The 23,249-nt window shown below is 49.6% G+C and overlaps 1 protein-coding gene and 1 long non-coding RNA gene across 3 annotated transcripts in view; one reads left to right on the forward strand and one right to left on the reverse strand.

Annotated features, from left to right (window-relative positions):
- POU3F3 (POU class 3 homeobox 3) overlaps positions 1 to 10,564 on the reverse strand; it is a 171,447-nt gene extending 160,883 nt beyond the window's left edge. The window contains exon 1 of one of the 2 annotated variants that reach the window (XR_011283552.1): positions 6,508 to 10,564. Coding sequence is in view for 1 of the 2 variants with exons in the window: in XM_069636924.1 (XP_069493025.1) it covers positions 8,196 to 9,407 (1,212 nt within the window). In the remaining variant the exon portion in view is untranslated. Of the gene's footprint in view, positions 1 to 6,157 lie in introns of those variants that run through there. The other variant, XM_069636924.1, reaches the window with a different exon arrangement.
- Positions 10,565 to 14,351: 3,787 nt separating this feature from the next.
- LOC138526323 (uncharacterized) overlaps positions 14,352 to 23,249 on the forward strand; it is a 300,829-nt gene continuing 291,931 nt past the window's right edge. Inside the window, exon 1 of the long non-coding RNA XR_011283554.1 lies at positions 14,352 to 15,153. This is a non-coding gene — a long non-coding RNA (uncharacterized lncRNA). The remainder of the gene's footprint in view (positions 15,154 to 23,249) is intronic.

Here is a 23,249-nt window from a genome sequence, read left to right on the forward strand (position 1 = left end):
GGGCCCCTGCATTGGGGCTCTCCAGGGGACTGGCTGCGTGTGCAAGAGATGCGATAAACACAACTGCCGTGTTACCCCGCATAAGCAGAGGCAAGCACACGGAAACGCACCCAGGCCGCAAAAGGCACAACGCAGAGAAACGCACAGACAAGCAGGCGCGCTGGCAAACACGCAGACAGACACGCTCACAGATATGGGTGCAGACTAGCAATACGACGACTCCGATATTCACAAAATACAAATATACAAAGCGACACTAGTAGAAACAATGGTGAACTCATATTATACACGTTTAAACACAATGCACATTCTCACAAAGCACTATGTATAAACGGACATATAAACCGATGGGGAATCACACACAAACGCACTAGCACAGTACACCCTCGAGGTGTAAACGTACACCTGTGGGCTGCAGTGCACTTTACAAATACAAATAAACACACACACAGGTTCGCACAGGTACGCAGGCCACTGCTCGCAAGCGAGAGCTCCCGTTTAATATGTAAGGCTCTCTGCTTGGCGTGGGATAGAGCTTCGGCGGCCATATCGCACGCAAGCCACGAGCACGTGCTTTCTGCCACGTTCCACTCATTGTGGCAATCTTAGGCTGGTGACACGCGGCACGCGGGGCAGCATTCTCGCGATAGCTTAGGTCGGGTAATGGTAGGAGCGGGGAGGCACCTTCTCGTCACAGCGTCGCCTACTGAATTCCGCTTCTCAGAGCATGCGCCCTCATTAATTTCAACTTAAAACATTCAGACGAATTATACCAACACGTCTTCCACACAGCTGACACATTTCTCATGAGTTAAAATACGGCACTGGCATCGCTCAATCTGGCAACGCAAGCCACAGCTTTTAAAAGATCCTAATAGATATTTTCCTAAAACAGTATGCGTTATTAAGTTTGCATAAGGAACATGCATTTTGTTGAGTCACTTATCCGATGAGTTCAATACCCTGGGCCTCAGTTACACATTCGATTTTCAATGGCGCACTCCCAAATTAAAACGTGCTGCGAGTCCAGCCCTTTGGAAGGAAGGATGAGGAATTTCTCGACCACTTTCTCTAGCAATGTGTCATGGAGACACCCACACGCCCCAGTGCAGTGGATATTGGTCGTTTCATTGCAGTGCGTCGGGTGGATGCGGGGTACACCGTGGGCATGATTTACAAAAGCGTTTTACAAAGGCGCAATCCCATAGAAAAAAAGACTTTGTAAATCAGGCACTATATATTTCCTTTTCAAATCAGTGAAGCAGGTGGGTGGGAACTAGCCAGAGGTGCGTGCTATGACTACCAAAAAGTGATCAAAACTAGTAAAACAAGTGTGATGCCAGGGTGTCAAATCGCCATACACACTTCACTGCGCCCACAATTGTGACAGAGTGGTAGCTTGATGGACGGATTGCAATAGGGGTGGGCGGGGGGGGGGGGGGGTCGCTGGAGCGAGGGACAGGCCGGGGGCAACGCATAGATGCGCCGAGAGGGCAGTCTCGTGCCCGCGCAATGTCATCAGGTGCACGCCTCGCCGTGTTTCACCGTTGATGCATCTTATTGCCAACGATACAATGCCACATCGGAACCGCCAGGTCACGACAAGTCACCAGTTTTCACCTGGAGACTGCTGCGCAGTGCGCAGACACATGGTGCTATGTTCAAACAGTACGGGCTTCTAGACGCAAATATGGATCCCCTGGTGCAATGGTAAAAATATAGTCTAGATAAATGACAACAGACTGGGAGAAGGACGAGAAAGAGAGCGGGTGGGGGGTGGGCGGGGGGTAGAGGGAGGATAGAGAAAGACAGCCATACCCATGAGGGTACGAGAGAGGAAGCAGGTCAGACAGACACATTGAGACACTGTGAGGGAAAGAGAAAGAAAGAAAGAAAGAAAGAAAGAAAGAAAGAAAGAAAGAAAGAAAGAAAGAAAGAAAGAAAGAAAGAAAGAAAGAAAGAAAGAAAGAAAGAAAAAGAATGGTAGTAGACAAAATAGCGAGAGAGAAACAACGAGAAAAGGGGATGACATAGAGTGAAGAAAGAAAGACAGAGAAACAAAAAGAATGGGAAATGTAGCAAGACACGAGAGAGACAGTGAGAGAGAGACAGGCATGGTGGGAGAGAAAGAGACAGAGGAAGTAAGCAATGGAAAGAGTACAAAGTGAGACTGTGAGAGATAACATTGTGAGCAACTCGGTTCAAGAACTTAAGACAGCGATAAAGGCAAGCGAAGAGTGATGCACTCAGGCAGAGTCAAAGAAAGAAAACAAGGTATACATAGAGAGTTAGCAAGCTAGATATATAGAAGGATGGTAGATGGTGAGAAAGATCCAAGGAGAAAGGGGCGGGGGGGGGGATAGAGAGATAGAGCATGATCACCAGATTCAGCCAAAGAAGAATGGATAGAGAAGATTGATAGATAGACCCAAAGATGGGTGGACAGATTGCTAGCTAGCTAGATACTTGGAATGGAGACAGATAGTCAGACCAATGATGGATAGATAGGTAGATAGAGCCATGGGTGGATACATAGATTGATAGATGTACCCCATGCCAGAAGGACAGACCAACAGAGGTGTCAACAGATATGCCAAATGATGAATGGATAGACAGATAGACACAAGAATATATATATATATATAGCTGGACCCAAGGATGGATGGACAGATAGCTAGATAGACACGGAGTGGTGACAGGTAGATGGATAGATAGAAGTTTCAACAGGTACACACAATGATGAATGGATAGATAGATGGACAGATAGATAGGCCCATAGATAGATACATAGCTAGACCAAACAATGGCTAGACAGACAGATTGGTGACAGATAGATGTATATAGATTGATAGATATATAGATTGATAGACAGGCCAATGATAGATGATGAATAGATAGCTAGATATGTAGATACATAGAGCCAAGGGTTGATAGATAGATGCACCTAATGGCAGAAAGACAGAAAATAGATAGACAGACATGTCAACAGATATGCCCAATGATTAATGGATAGATAGATGGAGAGACCCAAAGATGGAAAAATAGATAGGTAGAGACACGTAAATTGGTGACGTATAGGTAGATAACTAGCTAGATAGAGAGAAAGATAGAAATGTCAACAAATACACCCAATAATGAATAGATAGATAGATGGGTAGATAGACAAATAGACAGACCCAAGGATGGATATATAGCTAGATAGAAAGATTGGTGACAGATAGATGGATGGATAGATTGCTAGATATATTGCTAGATAGTTAGATATGTATATCTATAAAAAGACCAACGATGGATAGATAGATGGAACAACTGTGAAAGATAGTGAGCTAAAGACTCTGGGTAAGGCTCTTGTAACCAGGACTAATGTCTGGCAGAGAGTCTCCCAGGACCCCCCTTGTTATTTAATGAATACACAGAGCCAAGTATCCACAGATAGATGAAGCCAATGACAGAAGGATATATTCATAGATATATCGATAGCAGACACCCAATGGTGGATGATAAATAGACAGGCAGACAGACGGGTGGTTAGAAAAATAGATAGATAGACCAAAGTGTGCATAAATAAATAGATGGGCAGACAAATAGCTCACCAAATGAAGGGGCAGGAAGACAGCGATAATGGTGGACGGTGGCTGTGCGGATGAGTTTATGTGTGGGCGAGACACACGCCTCTACCCATTCTATGATATGGAGACATGTGAGGAAATTACTATTTCAAACACTAAGACGGAGAAAAATGCTCCAGTGAAGAAAGTGAGGCGAACATGCGAGTACCACACGAGAGCACAGAAGACATACGTACTAGGAAGGTTGTGTGTTGCCCATCGTACTGCCATGGCAATCCGGTCTGTGTTACAGTCCCGATATCTACATCTACAATGTGTGCGTGGATCTACACGTGCATGCGTATTCGCGTATAGGTCCACATTCCATGCATGCATTCGGAAGCACGTGATCACAGACTGCTGGGCAAATGCAGGAAGAGAGGGAGGTGACGCGTGGATTCCAGTGTGACACGGGGAAGGGGAGGCGTTATGGGGCACACCTTCTGAGAGACGGAGAGACATGACAGAGTTTCAAAGAGAGGCGCTGGTAGCTGTAGAGCAAGACAGGGAGACAAGGGCTATACATAGTGGATCAAGGAGAACGTGATTGCAGGTCTGTCTATATAGCTTCCCCCCCCTGTCTATTTATCTCTCTATCCGCTTAACTAGCTATTCTGCTCTGTCTATCTCACGCGATTCTTCACCCGCCACCAAAGCTATTGGCATATCCAAGGGTGCCCGTTCCACAGAGAAACTTAAACAGTTCTGCCGAGGCGATGTAGTTACTAGAGAGTGAGGCGCATAGGCGGGGGGGGGGGGGGGTGGACTGACAGATGGAGACAAAGAAGTGAGTTGAGAAGGAGCGGGGGTGAAAGTACGCGGCAACACAGAGCATCACAATGGAAAGTGTCAGTGTGCGTGAGAGAGAGAGGGTGTGTAGGGTGTACATGTGCATCACGAGGCATCCACAAGAGCTACGAGTGCACAGTGTGTATATCATGAGTTAACCCATTCAGTTAAACGTACCCAGCGTCCCGGTCAGTACAAATGCAGATTTGCAAATTTGCAAATCGTTTTTCAATGGGATGTTCCCACTGAATAACTGGTAAATCGGGCCCAGCGTTTGAGCGGGTATACACGTTAACTAAGCCTGCGGGGACATGTCCGTGGGGCAGAAACACGGAAGCATCTTCCAGCCCTATCTAGGGACGCCTCGTACGGGGCAGCGCAGCTTTCTTCCCTTTCTATTATGCCCGCGCCATGAGCCCCAGCTACAGCCGAGCCTGCGGGCCCTGGTCCATGCAGCGCCCAGCCGTTCACGCCACGGCCGGGCACAGAGTGCGCAGCCAGGCCTCTGCGCTGGGCACACACGCCGAACGCCCTATGACACCCCCAAGACATCTACAAACCATCACCCACCCCATGTCCAGATGAACGCCACCACCCGTGGGCCTGATTTACAAAGCGCGTTTCAATGGGAGCTCCCTTTTGACAAACCCCTTGGTAAATCAGACCACATGTGTGTAAAAAGCACTGCACCTCGCGCGCTTATAACAGCAGCCACCAAGAACACTAGACATTGCCGTCAGAAGAAATACCACATGCCATGCAAAGGTTTCGCACGCCAATCCAGCTTTCACGGGAGAGCTCGGGCGCTATAGCCGAGCTGGTCCTTTCCTGAGCCTTGCTTTCAGCAGCTTGTCCCCAAAATACACCCGAGCAGCAGCCCCGGGCACGGCCTGGGAATAATGCACGTTCACGACCAAAGGATTACGCGCCTCGTCCCCTGGATTAAAAAGCAAAACCAGCAGCCACCCTGATCGCATTTGTTATACATATATATCATTAAAAAAAATGCTAATTTGATGAAGGACAGATTGAAAAGTTTTCCAGTGATCGCTATGTTGCCACATACGCAATGGGGCGTGCGCGCTCTTTTGCGGCATAATAAGCACAGCAGATCGATTGCACGTGCAGACATTGCGGGTCACACATTGCAGCAGCGTTGTTGTGATGCAAAGAACACCTTTTCATTGTTAACACTCGGCGTGAGCTCGTAATTGGACATTTGAAATTGTGATGCTAATCACATATTTTAATTTGTGTTAATAAAATGTAATTCTTTAATTGGAAACAGGAAGGACACGGATAAAAACGGTCAGCGTAGAAATGTATGCAGTTTTACCAGTATGCCAGACCTGCGTGTTTTCCAAAATACATTTTAAAAAGGGATTTGTGTTTGTGTGTGTGTTTGCACAATAGCAACGCTTCGGAATACTGATGTGCGCTGAAACATGTAAACAAACCATGCATCAATGAGTCAGGCCTTTCTAAACGACCACATATAAACGAACACCTTACCGGGCTGTAGACTTACTTTACGGTTCTAGTGGCAAAGAATATCGGAAAATACCTTTCCGTTCCTCTACAACGTCGGCTATAGTCAGTGGAAAGGTGTCATGGTGACATCTCTTTGCATTTTGCAGTACTTCCGGTGTCATTAATAGGTCACACAAACATGTGCTCGCTCAGTGCCCGAATTTCGGCAAATAAAAACTAAAAGATAAATTTGAACACACCGTTCCTTATGCACCAGACAAAGAATAAGGTCATTCTAAACAAATTTATTGTCTCCGTCAGCTCTCACGGAATCACTACTCGAAATTAAATTACAATAAAATTATCACATCAAAAAAGAGACCCTTATCGACTAACCACGGTCCATTTTCTCAATCGCTTTTTGATACTTTGTGCTCGTCTGAAAAAAACACGTCATACAAGATCTGGGGAAAAATAAATTACTGTTTGTTTTTTTGCAGCAGTTCATAGGTATTTCTTGAATAAAATATTAAAAGAAGTCATTTGATGAAAATATAAAGCAAATATTTTATTTAGATCAACAACGGATCTAACAACTCTATATTGCCGTCTTTCGAAAAGTCTGTTTATTAAAACCTACCAAAAAACACTGCGCGGAAATGGCAGTATTGCGAGGAGCGCGTCCGGGGCCCCCGTCCGAGCAACGCTGGCAGCCGATCCCGGGGAGGCGGGGGTCCAGATAAGTGCCACTGCAGGCGCCCAGAGTCTTTGCAAGCGCCACGATCCCAAGAAAGCCCGGATATTTAAAACAATAATAAAAATAGTTTTCATATAAAAAGGAGCGACACTACAATGATACGAGTGGGCCTTGCTATTTCCAGCATCCCGAGGCGACGGGGAGAGGTCAACGCCGGGTATGTGGAGAAAGGAAAAGGATTCCTGCACAGTCCCCCGTTGATTAAGTGACAAACCCTAACCCCCCCTCCCCCCCCGCACCCCCTCCCCCCGCTCCTTCCCGTAGGCCGGTTTTTCTGCCTTGTGCCAGGCGCCCTGTTTTCTTTTCCTAACCAGCATTTTATGTTCCTGTCGGGTTGTGCTTGTGAGCCTTGGCCCCTGCTGCCCCACCGCCAACTGTGCAGCTTTATTCCAGCACCGATAAGACTATTAACTGCGGGGGGTGGGGTGGCTACTGGGTGCAAGGGCGGGAATCCCGGGACCTTGCGAGGTGGCACGGAGACACCCCGATATATGGGTATTGGGCAGATCATATTAAGGTTTCCTTGTGTGCAGGGCTATTGGCGAGCACGTGTTCTGGGCATCACCACGATTGTGGATATTACATATAAAAGGCAGAGTTTAACACCTGGCTGGTAGCAGCATTCAGGGAATCCCGCTTAGTATTAGTTTGGCTTGAAAGGGTGTCAATTGATTTTTTTTTTAAGAAAGCTACCTTTGTTCTTTCCTCCATTCATCTGCAAATCAGTGCCCAGAAAACCTAAATATCTTAAATGGATTAGGCAAAGGACATGCGCCCACAGATCAGGGCAATTTCCAATGGGGTGAGGGTGGGGGGGGCTCTGCTTGGCTGCCATGCCCCACCGTCCTGGCTAGGCCGTCCTACGGGGCTGTGAGTGTAAAGGCCCCGTGAGTCTGGGAGATGTGGTACCCCAGTACCCACAACAAAGAAAATAGAGTGATGGGTTCATGGCAATGCCCTTCCAGGGGAGCTACGTGATAGCTGAGCCAGGGGGCAATGCGATGGGCGTCTGAAGATCGCCAAACCGACCAGGATCATGCCAATAATGGAATGCTATTCAGAAATGAAAACTTGACTTTTGGGACAAATCTCCACTGTGCCTCTCATTTGCTATCATATATATATATATATATATATATATATATATATCTGCAGTATGCATGATCTGGTTTAGCTTGGGGTGACTGTGCTTCCCTCTCCCGACTCCTTAATCCACACCCGCTGACCCCCCACGTCTGTCCATCCCTTACATGGCAACGCAATAATGTAGTTTGGGCATGGGTGTGTATATAAAAAAAAAGCAGAGTCTGGTTGTCAGGGCAGCTCTGGTTCGAAGCTCCTGGGGCCACCCCCTCTCCTCTGGTGGCGCCCCCTGGCCTCTCCGTCCCTAGCACCGTCGCCAGTCTTGCAGGGAGTCTGGTCACATAAGAGGGGAGTCTGGCTGCCGCGGCAGCTCTGGCTTGGGGTCCCCGGGCTTCCCTCTGGTCCCACGGGTGACGGGCCTCCCTCTGCGTGGGGGGGCACCGTGCTGTTCGTGTCGGTGCGCCGCCCCCTCCACGGAGCTGCCCCTCTCACTGGACGCTGGTCTGCATGCCGTGGTGCGGGGGCGGCGTGTCGTGGCCGCCCACCTGCGGGTAGCCGTCGTCGGGCCCCTGCTGCTGCGGGGGCAGGCCGGGCGGCGTCATGCGCTTCTCCTTCTGTCGCCGGTTGCAGAACCAGACCCGCACCACCTCCTTCTCCAGCTGCAGGCTGTCGGCCAGCGCCGTGATCTCCTGCGCCGAGGGCTTGGGGCACTTGAGGAAGTGGCTCTCGAGCGCCCCCTTGACGCCCACCTCGATGGAGGTGCGCTTCTTGCGCTTGCGGCCCTGCGCGGCGATCTTGTCGATGCTGGTGGGCGAGCCCGTGGACGAGTCGGCCTCCTCCAGCCACTTGTTGAGCAGCGGCTTCAGCTTGCACATGTTCTTGAAGCTCAGCTGCAGCGCCTCGAAGCGGCAGATGGTGGTCTGCGAGAAGACGTTGCCGTAGAGGGTGCCCAGAGCCAGGCCCACGTCGGCCTGCGTGAAGCCCAGCTTGATGCGCCGCTGCTTGAACTGCTTGGCGAACTGCTCCAGGTCGTCCGAGGTGGGGGTGTCCTCGTCGGAGTGCGGGTCCTGGTGGTGGTGCTGCGGTGGCGGCGGGTGGTGCTGGTGCGGGTGGTGGTGCTGATGGTGGTGGTGATGGTGCTCCCCGAGGTCGGTCGTGTCCCCTCGCAGGTGCACGAGGCCCTGGCTGCCCGGGGGGCTCAGCATGCCGTTTACCGTGAAGCCCCCGGACTGCGTGTAGAGCAGAGGCTGCGGCTGCTGCCCCCCGCCGCCGCCCCCGCCGCCCAGGGAGGAGAGGTGGGCGGCCGTGGCGGCCCCCCACGGGTGAGTCTGGTGAGGGGGGCCCAGGTGCGGCCGGTGGTGCAGGGGGGCCCCAGAGTGCAGCTCCTCTCTGTTGCTCTTGACGTCCTGCTGCTGCTGCCCGGGGCTGCCCGCCATGCCCACCGGGCTGGAGGACCAGGGCGAGCCGCCCTCGGAAGGAGCGTGTGGCAGGGCGCTCACCCACTGGTGGCTCAGCATGTGGCCCCCGTTGCTGGCTGCCGCCATGGCCCCCTGCATGAAGTCGCTCTGCACCATCTTGACGGAGGACGGGTGGTACCCGCCAGACACCGAGGTGACCACAGAGTTGTCCGAGTGGCCCAGGGAGCCCGCCGAGAGCAGGCCGTTGCTGGGCAAGTAAGGGTTAGAAGCCGCCGTAGCCATTGCTTCCCCCCTGCCCGTCGCAATCCACAGGTTGGTGCTTTAGTGTTCCTTCTGGTACTTGGTTAGTAGCTGTCCCTTCACTCGGCCTCTTGTCGCCTTTACTCTGCTCACCGGATCATTTCATGGAAACATCATAGGCAACGGCCTGGACTTCGGTTACCTCTTGCGAATACACAAGCAACTTTTTCCTCGAGTCCTCGTTCCCTTTGGAAGGCGTGTGGATTTTATCTGCTTCCCGCAAGTGAGCCTGCTGTTTTCATAGCCACAGCTTCCAGTGATGGTGGGGACGATGCATGGCTTGGAAAGTTTATTGCTCCAGCCGCCCTGCGGAAGAGAAGTTTGCTCCCGCTCTCTCTGTAACAGTCCCAGCCCAATACATCATGGACACCGTATTCTGCTGCCGCAGTTTTCGGGCGCACCCGGTACCTGTTAATGATGCACAGTACGGGGTTGCACTTTTGGCTTCGTGCTTCTCCACGGTCTCTGTACTGCTCCGCAAGTGATGGACAGGGTGGAGGTGCAGCACTGGCTCTAATGATGCATGGTCTTGAGATGCAAAGCTGGGGGAGTACCTCTTCGCCACTGAGCCAGCACACACCTCCCTAAGTTCTGCACACGCCTGTGCTATTTACTACTGGCTCGGTACCTTTTGCTTCAATGATGCACAGCAGTGGCGTGCCGTGTTGCTTCGGTACTCCTCCAATAAAGAAGCACGGCACTGGCTCGTAGTGCTGAATGGGTCGCTCTTCTCTAGCGATGGCCAGTGTCGCCCTGCAGCGGTGGAGTCCTGCCCTTCGCCAAGAAAGGTTATGCTGGAGTCCGCTTGTGGCGCCTCCTCCCGGGCTGTAGCGCTTGTGGTGTGTGGTGCCGCCTCTGTGCGTCTCCCGCAGCTGTGCCTGGCTGCCTCTCCTGCAGTGCCGGGGCGCTGCGGGGTCACCGCCCGCCTTGTCTCTGCAGCTCCAGCGACGCACGCACAGCTCGGGTAGAAGTTGTCTCGAGCGGCGGTGGAAGAGGCTGGGCACTCTAGCCCCTGCTCGTCCGCTCTCTACTGCCCCGCGCGCTGACAGCTCTGGCGGCCGCTCTCTCTCCCTCCCTCGCCGAGCGGGCGCAGCGCAATGTTTACCCTCAGCCCGGCGCGCGCACACCAGCGCGCTGCACGCGGCACAAGGAAGTCGAGCGGCAGGGCCCCCGCCGATTGGCTGCCCGCTGCGTGATTGGCACCTCTGGAAATGGACGCGCGGGCCCCCCTTCCGGCCGTTTCGATTGGTTGCTTTTTAATTCAGGCGAAGTGTCGTAGTGTGGATGGAACAATCCCCCCCCCTCTCTTCCCACCTCCTCCCAAACAGTTAACTCCTGATCCCCGGCAAGAGAACCTGCTATCTCACAGCAGCAAGGACCTTCACCGCAGGAACAGTCTTTTTTCCTGGTGTCAGATCTCTTGCGTGCATAGGTCTCGCTGTAAACAGATGTGGCTGCAATACCCAGGCGTGTTTAGCGTGTCAGTGTTTTGGCCAAATCCAGCCAGAGTAGACAAAGAAAGAACATTTACTGCGAGATGCAGAGGGTGTGAATTCCACACCACGGCTTTAAAGGTGATAATGCTCCTTTTATTATCTTAAGTGTGCATTACACAGGTTAATATCTCTAAAAATATGCCGCAGCTATATTGGACATATCCCAGACATTTTGGGAGAACGTTGTTTGATTTAGAGAAATATACATTCCTGACTCTAGAATGTTTCTGATGGTGCAACCATAAACGTACAATTAGAGTATACGTGAATTCACACATCATCCACCCGCCCGCCCGCCCATGTTCGAAGTCAAATAGCCTACGTCTTCACCCCTTAACTTGATCCTTACCCTCACGTACACCTTTTCACACCGAACATAAGTCTGTCCCACATAGCCCCCTTCATATATCCAATATTTAGAATACTGTTCCCATAAGAACATTCATACCATATTCTTTGACCTGAAATTGTTTCAGAGAAAGCTATTTGTAGGCTTCGCTTTGCGAATTACCACACGAATATAAATCATAGTTGTTGAGGGTTGTTTTCTTTATCGCCAGTTTACTTTTTAAAGAGTTAATCGGAGTTTCAGCTTGGGAGGAGTGGGGGCAGGTGGTGGATTGGGGAATTGCGTCCAAGCGGAAATGCTTCACACAAGCAACCCTCTTGATCCATGAAAAAAGGGAAAGTGGCAACCAAAACAAGGGCACATTGAACTCTCCTTCGGGACTTCCCCTGAAAAATGACGTTCCAACCAGCCAGAGAAGCCCATTTGCTGGCGTCTCTGTTTATCCTGTGTAGCTACGAGAAAACACATTGCCCATACTTTGATCTATCTGTCTGTCTGTCTATCTATCCATCCACCTATCCTTTGATTGGGCTTTTAATCGATCCATGGGTGGATCATTCTATCTATCTATCCTTGGATGGGGCTGTTTATCGATCATTGGGTGGATCATTCTATCTATCTATGAAATGCTGTGATATGATATGATATTTTAGAGGGTAGCCAGGTAACCCGTGCAGTGACAAACAGGAGATCACCAGGGAAGAGCAAGCAAGAAGGCATCTATCTATCTAGCTCTCTATCTTTCTATCTTTGGATGGGTCACTCAGTCATTCTTTATATCTATCTATCTTTCTATCTATCCTTGTATGGGTCTATCTATCGAGCTATCTGTTTATATATCTTTATCTCTCTCTGTCAATCTTTCCATCTATCCTTTTTTGGGTCAGTCTGTTGATCCCTGCGTGAGTCTGTCTATCTATCTATCTATCTATCTATCTATCTATCTATCTATCTATCTATCTATCTATCTATCTATCTATCTATCTATCTATCTATCTATCTCTATATCCATCGGTCTATCCTTGGGTGGATTTTCTTTCTTTCTTTCTTTCTTTCTTTCTTTCTTTCTTTCTTTCTTTCTTTCTTTCTTTCTTTCTTTCTTTCTTTCTTTCTTTCTTTCTTTCTTTCTTTCTTTCTTTCTTTCTTTCTTTCTTTCTTTCTTTCTTTCTTTCATTGTGTAGGTCTATCCATCTCTATATCCAGTGGTGGAAATGGAAAAAAAATGGTGGGGGATCCCACACGGGCGGGGTGGGGGCAGAGTTTGGGGTGGCTGTGCCCGAGGAGGCGGAGTTAAGGGGGGGCAGAGCTGGCAGTTGACCTCAGATCAAAGGAAATGTCCAAAATAATAGTTTAAATGGCACAATTTCCTTCATGCTGCTTCTTTTCCAAAATATATATATATATATATATATATCAATTCCACTTTAAACCACTTCCATGGTAATGGTGATGAGTTACTTCACTATGCGGATAATAGTTTTGACCAGTGTTGCTGAGTAAATATTCTTTAAAATGCACAATTTGCACTCCCTTTTATTTAAAAAAAAACTTCCCCTTGGGTACTATTCAAGCACAGTGATTTCTGTTCGCCATAAGCAACGTTTTCCTTTACTTGAACCACATCCAGCACAGGTCCAGCAGCTCCCCTCTGAAAGCAGTTGGGTGGCAGCATTGTGTGTGATGTTAATAGGGGTATTTATGTATGCAATGTTTGTCAGATACCTGTATATTTATTTATTTATGCATTGTTTGTCGGATAGAGATATCCCTCAAAGATTGCATAAATAAATAAATTATTTGGGTCCATGTATCCTACAAACATTGCATAAATAAATAAATAAACTGAGTTGTGGCTGAGGGGGTCGTGGCTGAGGACTGTAACTTCCTCTTGTGACCTCTTGCATGGGGTCGCCAGAGGAGGTTACAGTTTGCTCGCAAGTGCTTTTTTTCTTTTTTTTCTTTCTCTCCCCAGCGCAGAGCAAGGGTTTTGGGTGGCTGACTCTGGCCGGATCCCGAGATCCGGCTACATATCTGGTGCCAAATCTCGGATCCGGCAAGAGCGGGCCCAATGACCAGCGCTGTCTATATCATCCATCTATCTTTCGGTGGATCTATCTATATATTTCTCTGCCTACCTATCTTTCCATCCTTTTGTATGTCTTTCTATCTCTATATCCATCCATGTATCCTTGGGTGGATCGCTCTATTTATTTATCTGCCTACCTATCTATCCATCCTTGCGTAGGTCTATCTCTATATCTATCCATCCATTCTTGGGTGGATCTATCTATCTATTTATCGATCTGCCTACCCATCTATCCATCCTTGCGTAGGTCTATCTATCTCCATATCCATCCATCTATCATTGGTCTGTCTATCTATCTATCTATCTATCTATCTATCTATCTATCTATCTATCTATCCATCTTTGTGTAGGTGTATCTATCTTTATATCCATCCATCTATCCTTGGGTGGGTCTATCTATCTATATGTCTACCTATCTATCCATCCTTGTGTAGGTCTATCTCTCTATATATCCATCCATCTATCCTTGGGTGGATCTATCTATTTACCTACCTGTCTACCTATCCATTCATCCTTGTGTAGGTTTATCTACCTCTATATCCATCCATCCTTGGCGTCCGTCTCTCTCTCTCTCTCTCCACCTCTAACCTGTCTATGCCGTTCTGCTGAACCTCTTGCTGGGTTCTTCTACACACGTCTTTGCCTTGTATACAGCAATCTCTCTATTGCATCATCAGTACAGTTGTCCTACAGTATTCCCTATGTATTTCCCGGAATTTTATCTGCATTTGGACGCCCTTGTAATATGGGAAAATGCATTTTAAAACCCATTCGACCGAATCTGTCGACCCCCCCACCCCCCACCTCCCCTCAAAAGCCCCTTATTCAGGAGCTGTTTCGCAGCATTTTTCTGATCCGGTGATTACCCGTGCGCTGATAAGATGGGTTGGGACTCTGCCCAACTCCTGCCCTGACTGGCAAAAGATAGCACCTCGGGGGGGTTTAGAAAAACACTGACTTGAAGTATCCAGCTCCGAGGGGGGACGGCGACTCGGCCATCAACCTGGCCTCTTTCCTGTCCCCCTTCCGTCCTCCAACAGCTCAGGGTTCTTCCCGCAGCAGCGACCCAACACAGTTTTCATTGAATAAATCTGAAATCTCCAGGTGCAGACGTTTGGATAGCCAGTGCCAGAGCCCCGTGTTTTCCTTTCCAGCCGATTTTGCTTGGATCAGGCTCAAAAACGCGAGCGAGTCTCGTGGTTTTTGTTTACACTGAATGGGGAGGATCGGAGCGGTGCCGCGGGGCCGTCTTTCATTAATATACAGTGAGGATTTTGTCTAAATTACTGCTATGAATTTCACAGTGCCGGCTTTCAAAAGGCGTCTCAGGTGGCCCGATGCAACGCGATAGCTGCTCTGCAAACAGACACACGCCACCCCGTCCCAGACTCCCGAAAGCCAGGCAGCAGACGCCGCAGCCACCAAAATACAGCGTTTTCGGAAGTTTTCGCTCTCTTTTTTTTAGTGAAGGACCCTCCTCCCCTCCCTTCTCTTTCCAGAACCTGGTTGTTTTGTCTGGGAGAGGGAAAAAAAACATCTAAAGTATAACAAGGGGAGAACAGTTAGTGCTGATTTACATTTGCATAAATTTTCATATATTTTGGTGAAAATAATAGACCCGGGGAAGGCTCGGCTTAGTGGTGTCAGTGCAAAGGGAAACGCTACGGTGTTCGTTTCTCTGGAGTCGAGAACTCGCGCTTTCTACACCCCCCCCCCCACCTCCTGTGCCGTCGCCTTGTGAAACACCCCCCAAAAAAAACCAAACTTTTTGGTGTCGTCGTTCTGGCAGCTCAGTGGGTAAGTTGCGTTTTTCCTCTCTCTTTTTAAAAGCTGTTGTGACGCAGATTCTCCGGCAGAAACCGTGGCATTTGCCTGGGAGGCAAGGCAGGGGGAATAGAGAAATCAGGGGGCGGGGGGGGGGGGGGGGGGCAAAATGCAACCTGAGGGGAAGGTGGTTTTGCATGTTATGTGCTATTTTTGCTCGATATGCATCTGTTTGCTACTCGTTTCCATAAGGCGGTGCGCATTACTCGGTTGTTGGGATGGTGCCTGTGTGAGAGGTCGTCGAATAAATGGGCAGATATTTTGAAGGGTGCGTTATCCGTGATTCATTAGACTATATATAATGCATACGCTGCAACCACAAAAAATAGGGGGGCGCCGCATATGAACAGATAAGCGACCAGTCGAGCCTGCCGCAGAGGCAACCTTAGACCTCCACCGCGCCCCCCTTTGTGAATGTCCCCAAGGACGAGGGTGCTTGCAGGGGCGCCTGTGATAGCCGGAGGGGTCGGAGGAGTTAGAGAGGGGACAGGAGGCGGATGCCTGGGCACACAAGGGGTTAACGCAGGCACTTGGCAGCAGCCGGCTCAGGCCACCGCATTCCCCACCCCCTCGAGCACCGCCGCAATGATAGCCCACCAGAGGCAGCCAGGGCTCCATCAATCAAAAACTAACCAGGACATCCCTGCATTTCATCCCTCAAAGGCCGCTCGGCGGCAGCAGGGGGACGCGGCGTCAGAGCCGAACTCCAAAATGCAGTCCCACACGCTGCCCCGCACCCACGTCCGAAGCGTCATAGTTTACACGGGGGCACCCGCCCCCCGGCACCCCCGCGTCCATCTCAGCATCAATGTATTTCCAAGTCACGGTGCCAAGGGGCAATGCCATTTCGCGACCGGGCGCTTCTCGCCCTCCTTGCTTTGCCCACACCCGGCTGGGTGCCGGTTGGGTTCAGAATGTGGCGAGTGAGAGAGCACGCCTGGCATTCAGTAAATAAAGGGGGGTTGTTAGCGGGGGGACACGGGGAATTTCCCCTTAGCAACCGGGACTCCTCTGACACATTCACTCTGCTTAAAATTTAACAAAACGCCACCAGCTTTTATCTGGACTTCGCCATTTCACCGAAAAAAAGGGCCGAAGGATTCTGCTGACGATGTCCACGGTGGTCCACAATTTCCCCTCCCCCCCAAAAAAATGTCGGCTTGGAGGACCGCAGCACTAAAACGAGGGGCATGTTTGCTTTGCAATCCGATGGGGACTGGCCCCCTCGTTGTAACCTGGCTTTTCTCGCCGCCTCTCCAAGACGTTCCCCTGCCTCCGTGCTGGGGTTAACGCCGTGTTTGCCACTGGAACAGATGCCGTACAGAGAGCCGCTCCCCGAAGATCATTTGTTCCCTTGACGGGGGAACATTTCTGAGCCGAACACATTGGTTGCCATAGAGAAAGAAATAAAAGAGGGAACACTGGTCGCATTAAGCTATATGTTTGTGCACTGGGCTCAGGATGAAAGGGTGGGCTGCGAGAAACGCGCCAAACCCGACCTTCTCAACTTCACCAAAAGTCGGTTTATTGTGTTCTGAACTTTAGCAGTTGAAACATATACGCTAATTTTATGTGTTGTCATTAATTTTATATGGTACGGTTTACTGAACAAAATAAACTTCTGAAGTGTTGGTTGGGAGCCGGCAATATCTCATTGGGCCGCAGGGGGGCGCCGCTAGACGTCACACGAGTGAGGGGAGAGCAGACGGATGACAAGTCAAACGCGCGGTTGTTTCTGAGCGGAAAGAAGCACAGAAAGTACGGAGACGATCTTGTTTGAGGGGGGCTGGCACCGGACAAGTTTTTTCGTGAAGTGCACGGAGATGTATGCACCGCACTGGCTCCCGTCCAAAACCAAGCCCCAGTTTGACCCCAAATACCCATCCAATTAAAAAAAAAAAAATCTCGAACGTTCCTATTATTTCAAAACCTTAACTGCCATGGCGGTTTTAGCCTGCACTGAAAAAGGCCCAAGAACTCCTGTGACGCCCAGGCCGCTTTTTTTTAAAGTAGTTCATATTTTTGGGAGCCATGAAACATACCCCCGTGTTACTCGTTTCCAAAGTTTTTTTGTTTGTAAATGGCAGGTTGGTGAGGGTGTTTTTGTTCAGGGGCCTTTGCATACAATACTACGCAGTAATTCAATGGGCGCTTCGGCTGCACACATATTTGTAGACGTAGCACCCCAATATCGAGACCATTACATTACAATTCACTCTCTAATCGTAGACGCCGTGGATGTTAAAAAAGAAAACGGACACTTTTTTTTCAATGAGAGCTCGGCACATCGGACTTTAAATGTTAGTCTTCTAGATACTTGTCTAAAACAACTATCAGGCCGTAGAAAAGCGTAAGCTTCACTCGGCAGTGCTCCTGGCCCCTCATAGTATTTGGTTTGCAATCAAAGTTCGCTGGCATAGTCCCTGCTGGCCAGGGTGTCAATGTGTTGCCGAAGAACGTGGCATTGCTTGCCCAATACCCAGCATGTATGAACATTTCGACTCTGAAAATGCAAACGTTTCCGTGGGAATCAAAGCTGTACCTGGCAATGTAAGGCGCGGAGGGCATTCCCATGCTAAAAAAAAAAAAAAAAAAAAAACTCACGTGTAGTCCCAAGTGAGAAACAGCAAACAACAGTAGTGCGTGATCTTAAATGCTGAACAAGCCGATGTCATGTTATAACGCTCCACAAGTCGATGCCACGTTATAACGCTCCCACCGGTGCAGGCGCAGGGCTCCTATTTATAAACATGGCCTTCTCTGCGCTGCCCAAGCACTCGCCCTACCATGTTTTAGTCTCCACTGGAAGTTTAACACCGCTATGTTTGGACTTGTCTTTAGCCGCCATCTTGCCCCCCGCCCCAAAAACAAAACAACAGGTATTCGCGGCATTTTAGATATGAATGCAGCAGAGTGACCGAGGGCGCACAGATGCCTTCTATTCTGTTCCAACACCACTGAAAACCAAGCACATTCTAACGGAGACACAACATGAGCAGGGATTCCAAATTCTTTAAATGCCGAGCAAACGCTTCTACGGTGTTTGCCAACCGAGCCTCCCATGTCTTAAACTTTGTGACAGGGCATGTCATGCAGGACTCGGGAAACTAATTTGAAATTTGCAAATCCGAGGAAATGTGCGAAGGCAGGTGAACACATGCGCGCATGTGTAAGCACACCATCAACCCCTTCAAAGGCAACGCTCAAAGGGAAACACATAATTGGTTTCCGATTTCCATAAATTATGCGTGCGGGGATTTCACTGGCTGTTCATAGTGCACAGCGCCACGAGCCATGTTCTGTCCATGGGAAAAGTAAAGCAAGACACCCCAATGCATAAATATCAACTTCAGGCGACCGATGCAAAATGGGGCCTTCGTAGCATCATTAGAGAACAACACTTTTCAGCAACACACTCTAGGAATGCACCGCAACTTTATCATGTAGTCTGTGGGAAGTGGCCGGAAGCTGGCCATCACTGCATTCCTAGAAGGAGAGTGTTGGGCTGCGTGATACCGGAAGTGGAAAGCAACACACGCGCACTCGGTGATGCCGAATGCAGCCAATATCCCTTTCTTAGCCGTGCCAATTAGCCACTCCAAAGGCAGTCTCCGCTCCCATCTCTGCTATGCACTCTTCGGAAACCCCTCCCTCATTTCCAGGGAGACTGCCAGGCCTTCCACTTGACCAGAGCTCGGGTGAAGGCAGGCCACTGCAGATTGTGACAGCTCTGCCTATGTATTATCCTTTTTTATGTGCAACTAGGAAGCAGGCTATTGTTCCAGAAGCTTGATGCAGAATGAAGCAAGCCAGGTTTAAGGTGCTAATTTTCCGGGGATTCACGTCCACATCCAGACAAGCCCTCTCCTCCCCCCCGTGTTGCTGGTTGTACCCCAGGTCCCCAAGCTGCACTTAACTCTCAATGTGTGCCAACACCGGGCAGCCACGCTCCAGTGTCAATGTGTGTAACGAACGAGTGGAGCGGATGAGTGTACAGCACTGATGAGTATGTAGAGCCGATGAACGCATGGAGCAGATGGGTTTGTAGAGCGAACAAAATGTATAGAACGAACCTACCCGCACGGAACTGCGCGACATACATATTATGCCTTGGAATGAAGGGAACATTTGAAAAACATACATCATATCACACCCCACGCTTACTCTCTCCCTTACACCACCACTCAACTAGAACACAGAGATACTATGACACCATTCGGTATAACTGTTCTCATATCTGCATTCTCCCGCTGACTCCACATCACTCTATGTAAACAATGCTGGTTTTTACACCCCCCAGCCAGGCGTTCTCCTCAGGCCTAACGCAGCCACACTCATTCTGGATAAAGCCGGCCAGAGCGAACACATATTCCTGACCTCTCAACCACCACACCTACCGCTAAGAAGCAGCTACCACTTGAATTCTGCACCAGCTGCACACATACCTGGTGCACACACGCACCTTTTAGACTCTCTCTACTCTCTCTACTGACCCGAACTTCGGTTCCCAAGGGCGTTCAAACTACCAGCGCCTTCAGACCATACCAATGGTATATAAGGCGCTATGTAAATGCAAAATAACATAACATAACATATTAACAACAATGATAATAATTCAAACGAGAACAACTTGGCATGAGGTGAAAGCGGAACTTGTATCCTTGTATCCACAATGCTTAGATTACGTCCATGCTAAATCGCGTATTTCTCAAATGTGTCGAAGTAAAACTACGTAGGCAACCTTAGATAGTACTTATCACGAGGCACAACTCTACCCCGAAGCTGTGTCTTTCACACTGTTCGGGATCATTTCTCAACGCTCTTAAAACAGCACGCTCCCTGCTGCGTCACTCGTCGCAACATGGCGCAGTTCAGAGTAACGTACTGTGGAGTGAATGTGTGCAGCCCACTGCAAGCCCTCTAGCGTATTTACTTCTTACGTGACGCATCCTAGCGGCAATACCGAATTACAAAATACCAGATTTTTAGATTCCACTGCCCCGTTTGTGCCAGGAATTGCTCAAACGCACCTGGGACTATTTCACCAAGGGAAGTGGCATGTCATAGTTTGAACCACCAGAATCCCCCCAAGCCCCAAACCACGCTTGGCATTGACGGGCACGTCCCTTTGTTCACAGAACACCCAAGACAAACACAATTACATATAACGCCCGAATTTCTGGAGAATTCGACCAGGCTGCCCTTTAGTTTTTCTTGCAATGGAAGCTTTGTTTTATTTGCTTTTTGGGTTCAATATAAGTGTATACATATTTTCACAAGACATAAACTTAAGGACCACCGCCACCTCCAGCGAGGTGAGCGGGCAGGCAGTTAGTGAAAGACAGCCGTGCACACGAGGGGGTTTGCTGGAGAGGGGAGGGGGCGGCAACGGACTAACCAATAGGTGGGGGCTCGGAGGATGCCCCACGTGTGGCGAGTACACATATGTGCACGTCGCTGGTTCCCTGTTGATTTATGCACAGCGAGGCGCGCACGGATCCCACCTCCTCAGTGAATGTGCGAGTGTGGGTGGAGGGGGGCGGGGGGTTGTGCCAGGGGCTTCTTTTGTTCCCGGGAGCTGATTGGGAGCATAGCCGCTTTGTTACACGTTTAGCGGGGTTGTGTGCGTTGGCAGGACCCAGCCCAGCACAGAGGATGGGGCTGCACGGCTATCCCTAGAGCAGGCAGCATTTTGGATGGTGGCAGCTGAGAGGGAAAATGTACGGTGTGACGCCAAGACGTGCGGCTCCCATTGATGCAGCGTGACCATGTCCTTACAGCACGCACTGCGTGCCATCTTTTCGCTATCCAGTGTCAGGCCGTCTTTTTGACACTGCCCTGTCTACGTTTCCTCGGAGCTTTACTGGAGCCAGAGGTCCAGCTCGCGGGGTTGTGCTGTCTTCCCCCGAGGCACGAAGGCCTGTTCTGCGGCGTGGGGGATTTTAGGGGGGGTGCAGCCAGGCCTGCAGGGAGACACAAAGGGATAAGCGACCCTGCGCTGGGAGGCAAAACCCCACATTGCTTTTATCCCCGAGTTGAGTCTCTCTGGCAGGAAGAAGAAAGAACTCATTAGCTGCTTATCGCATGTGCTGCCCCTGCCAGTGTGTGAGTGGTGCGTGGCCGTGTGTGTGTGTGTGTGTGTGTGCGTGGCGACCGGTTGCGGGAAACCCACTATTTGACTAGGATTAATAGACGGGGTGGACGCTGGCTCGTGGACGGTCATCATTTCATAAACCGCACGCCCCCCACAGTGGACCGTTCGTCACGCGGACGCGCGAGTTCACACGGGGTGTGGAAAGGCGCTCGATTGCGCTTGACAATGTGGCTGCGCCCCTCCCCCACGCCTCCGCCATGCTCAAGGTTGGGTGCAGCTCGCGGTGCTGCTTGCTCCGCGTGTGTTTGACAAGCAGGGCTGCCTCGCCCAGGAGCGGGGCGTGTGGTGGGTCCCAGCCCAGCATTACGTTAATCAAGGCCTTATTTCCCCTGGGAGACGCAACAAATGAGAGCAAGTCCCGGGGAAATTGCATGGCCAAGGCACTTAGCGCGGGAGCTAATCGCTATGTCCGAGGGAGGCACTTTCCTTGCGTACCGGTGGGCGTTTAGAAATGGAAATCCACGTCATCATTTCACACGCTTATTCCGCTGTTAAAGCGAACACCCCATGTACGGAAAACTGTAACGTACAGGACATATAATAATACATGAAATACGCCGATGCTGCATCAGAGCAGGCCCCCATGCAATTTTAGGACCTGCGTGCAAAAGAAGATGCCTGCGGCGCGTTATGATAAATAAATAAATAAATAAAAAATATGCACTCTGGAATGAATTCCCAAGCAGAGGTGCATAGTCTTGTATCTGGTTCCAAGACACTGCAGCTGCACATGTATCGCTTTAGATTGAACATAGGTTATTATTACCCAACCGAAAAAAGGGGTGCTCAATGTATGGACCGAGGAAGGATGAAAGGCTGACTCACCATGTCAGGATGTGAACCTGCGACCTGCAGCTCAAACACAGACCACAGCAGCGCTCAACCTCTGAGCTATCTTATGGGCTGCGCATGTGGATCTTGTGGATGCCGCGTGCATTTGTACTGGACGCATTCAAGTTATATAGCGGTGGACAGAGCTGGCAATTTATTATTATCACTATGGGTTTGGAACACCCAACCCCCGCTACCTCCACACACTGTATATAATAATAATTTTGATAATATAGCGCTTTAATCTAAAGCACTTTGCATGGGACATATTAACAAACATTACTATTGTCACCCAATCAAAATTGGTACTCATTTATTGGTCTCAAAAGATGAAAGGCTGAGTTGGCCTTGCTGGGATTCTAACCTGTAACCTGCAGATCAAACACAGATCATATCAAGGAGCGTTTAACCCGCTGAGGCAACAGAGCTGACCCCACCTGAGGTCGAAACGTTGCACTTCAAGTCACGCTTCTTCAGACAGAATTGGAAAAAGCCCAAGTACTTACAGACTACTCTGAATGAATTCCATCTCAGCAACATTCACTGAACCTGCTGAGCTACCTTTGCAGCTTTCTAGTTGGGAGCTTGCCACTCAACTTTCAAGTAAATCAACATGGGATGTGCATTCCTAATACTGTACAAAATCATCACACTATCAACAGTCCAGTTCATGTACATGATTTCATCTCCAGCGTCATTGACTTTGCACACAGTCATATTTTGGATGTTCACTCGGATACGAACAACTGTAAACATATACGGGGCAAAGGGAGTTTCCCACCCCCATTGCTAAAGAACTAATAGGCTCTTTTTCCCTATGTACCCGGCACCTATGGTGGCAGCAGCATTGCCCCTGTGTTGGGTATGGGTGATAACTTATACAGCATATCTTTGCCAATTGACATCATGGTCCTGGGTGGAAAATTAGAAAAGGATGTTCAGAAGAGAAAAGCAGGAAAGAAAATCAGGAGGTCAGGTTTGTTGGGGATATTTCAATTTTCATTGTGGAATAGATATGTTTTCAGGACCCGATAAAGCGATGGCCAGGCAACAAATGGAGGCCAGAGGACTATTTCGCAATGCA

This window comes from Ambystoma mexicanum, chromosome 7p (assembly GCF_040938575.1).
Source record: "Ambystoma mexicanum isolate Mex_15411 chromosome 7p, UKY_AmexF1_1, whole genome shotgun sequence".
NCBI lineage: Eukaryota > Metazoa > Chordata > Amphibia > Caudata > Ambystomatidae > Ambystoma > Ambystoma mexicanum.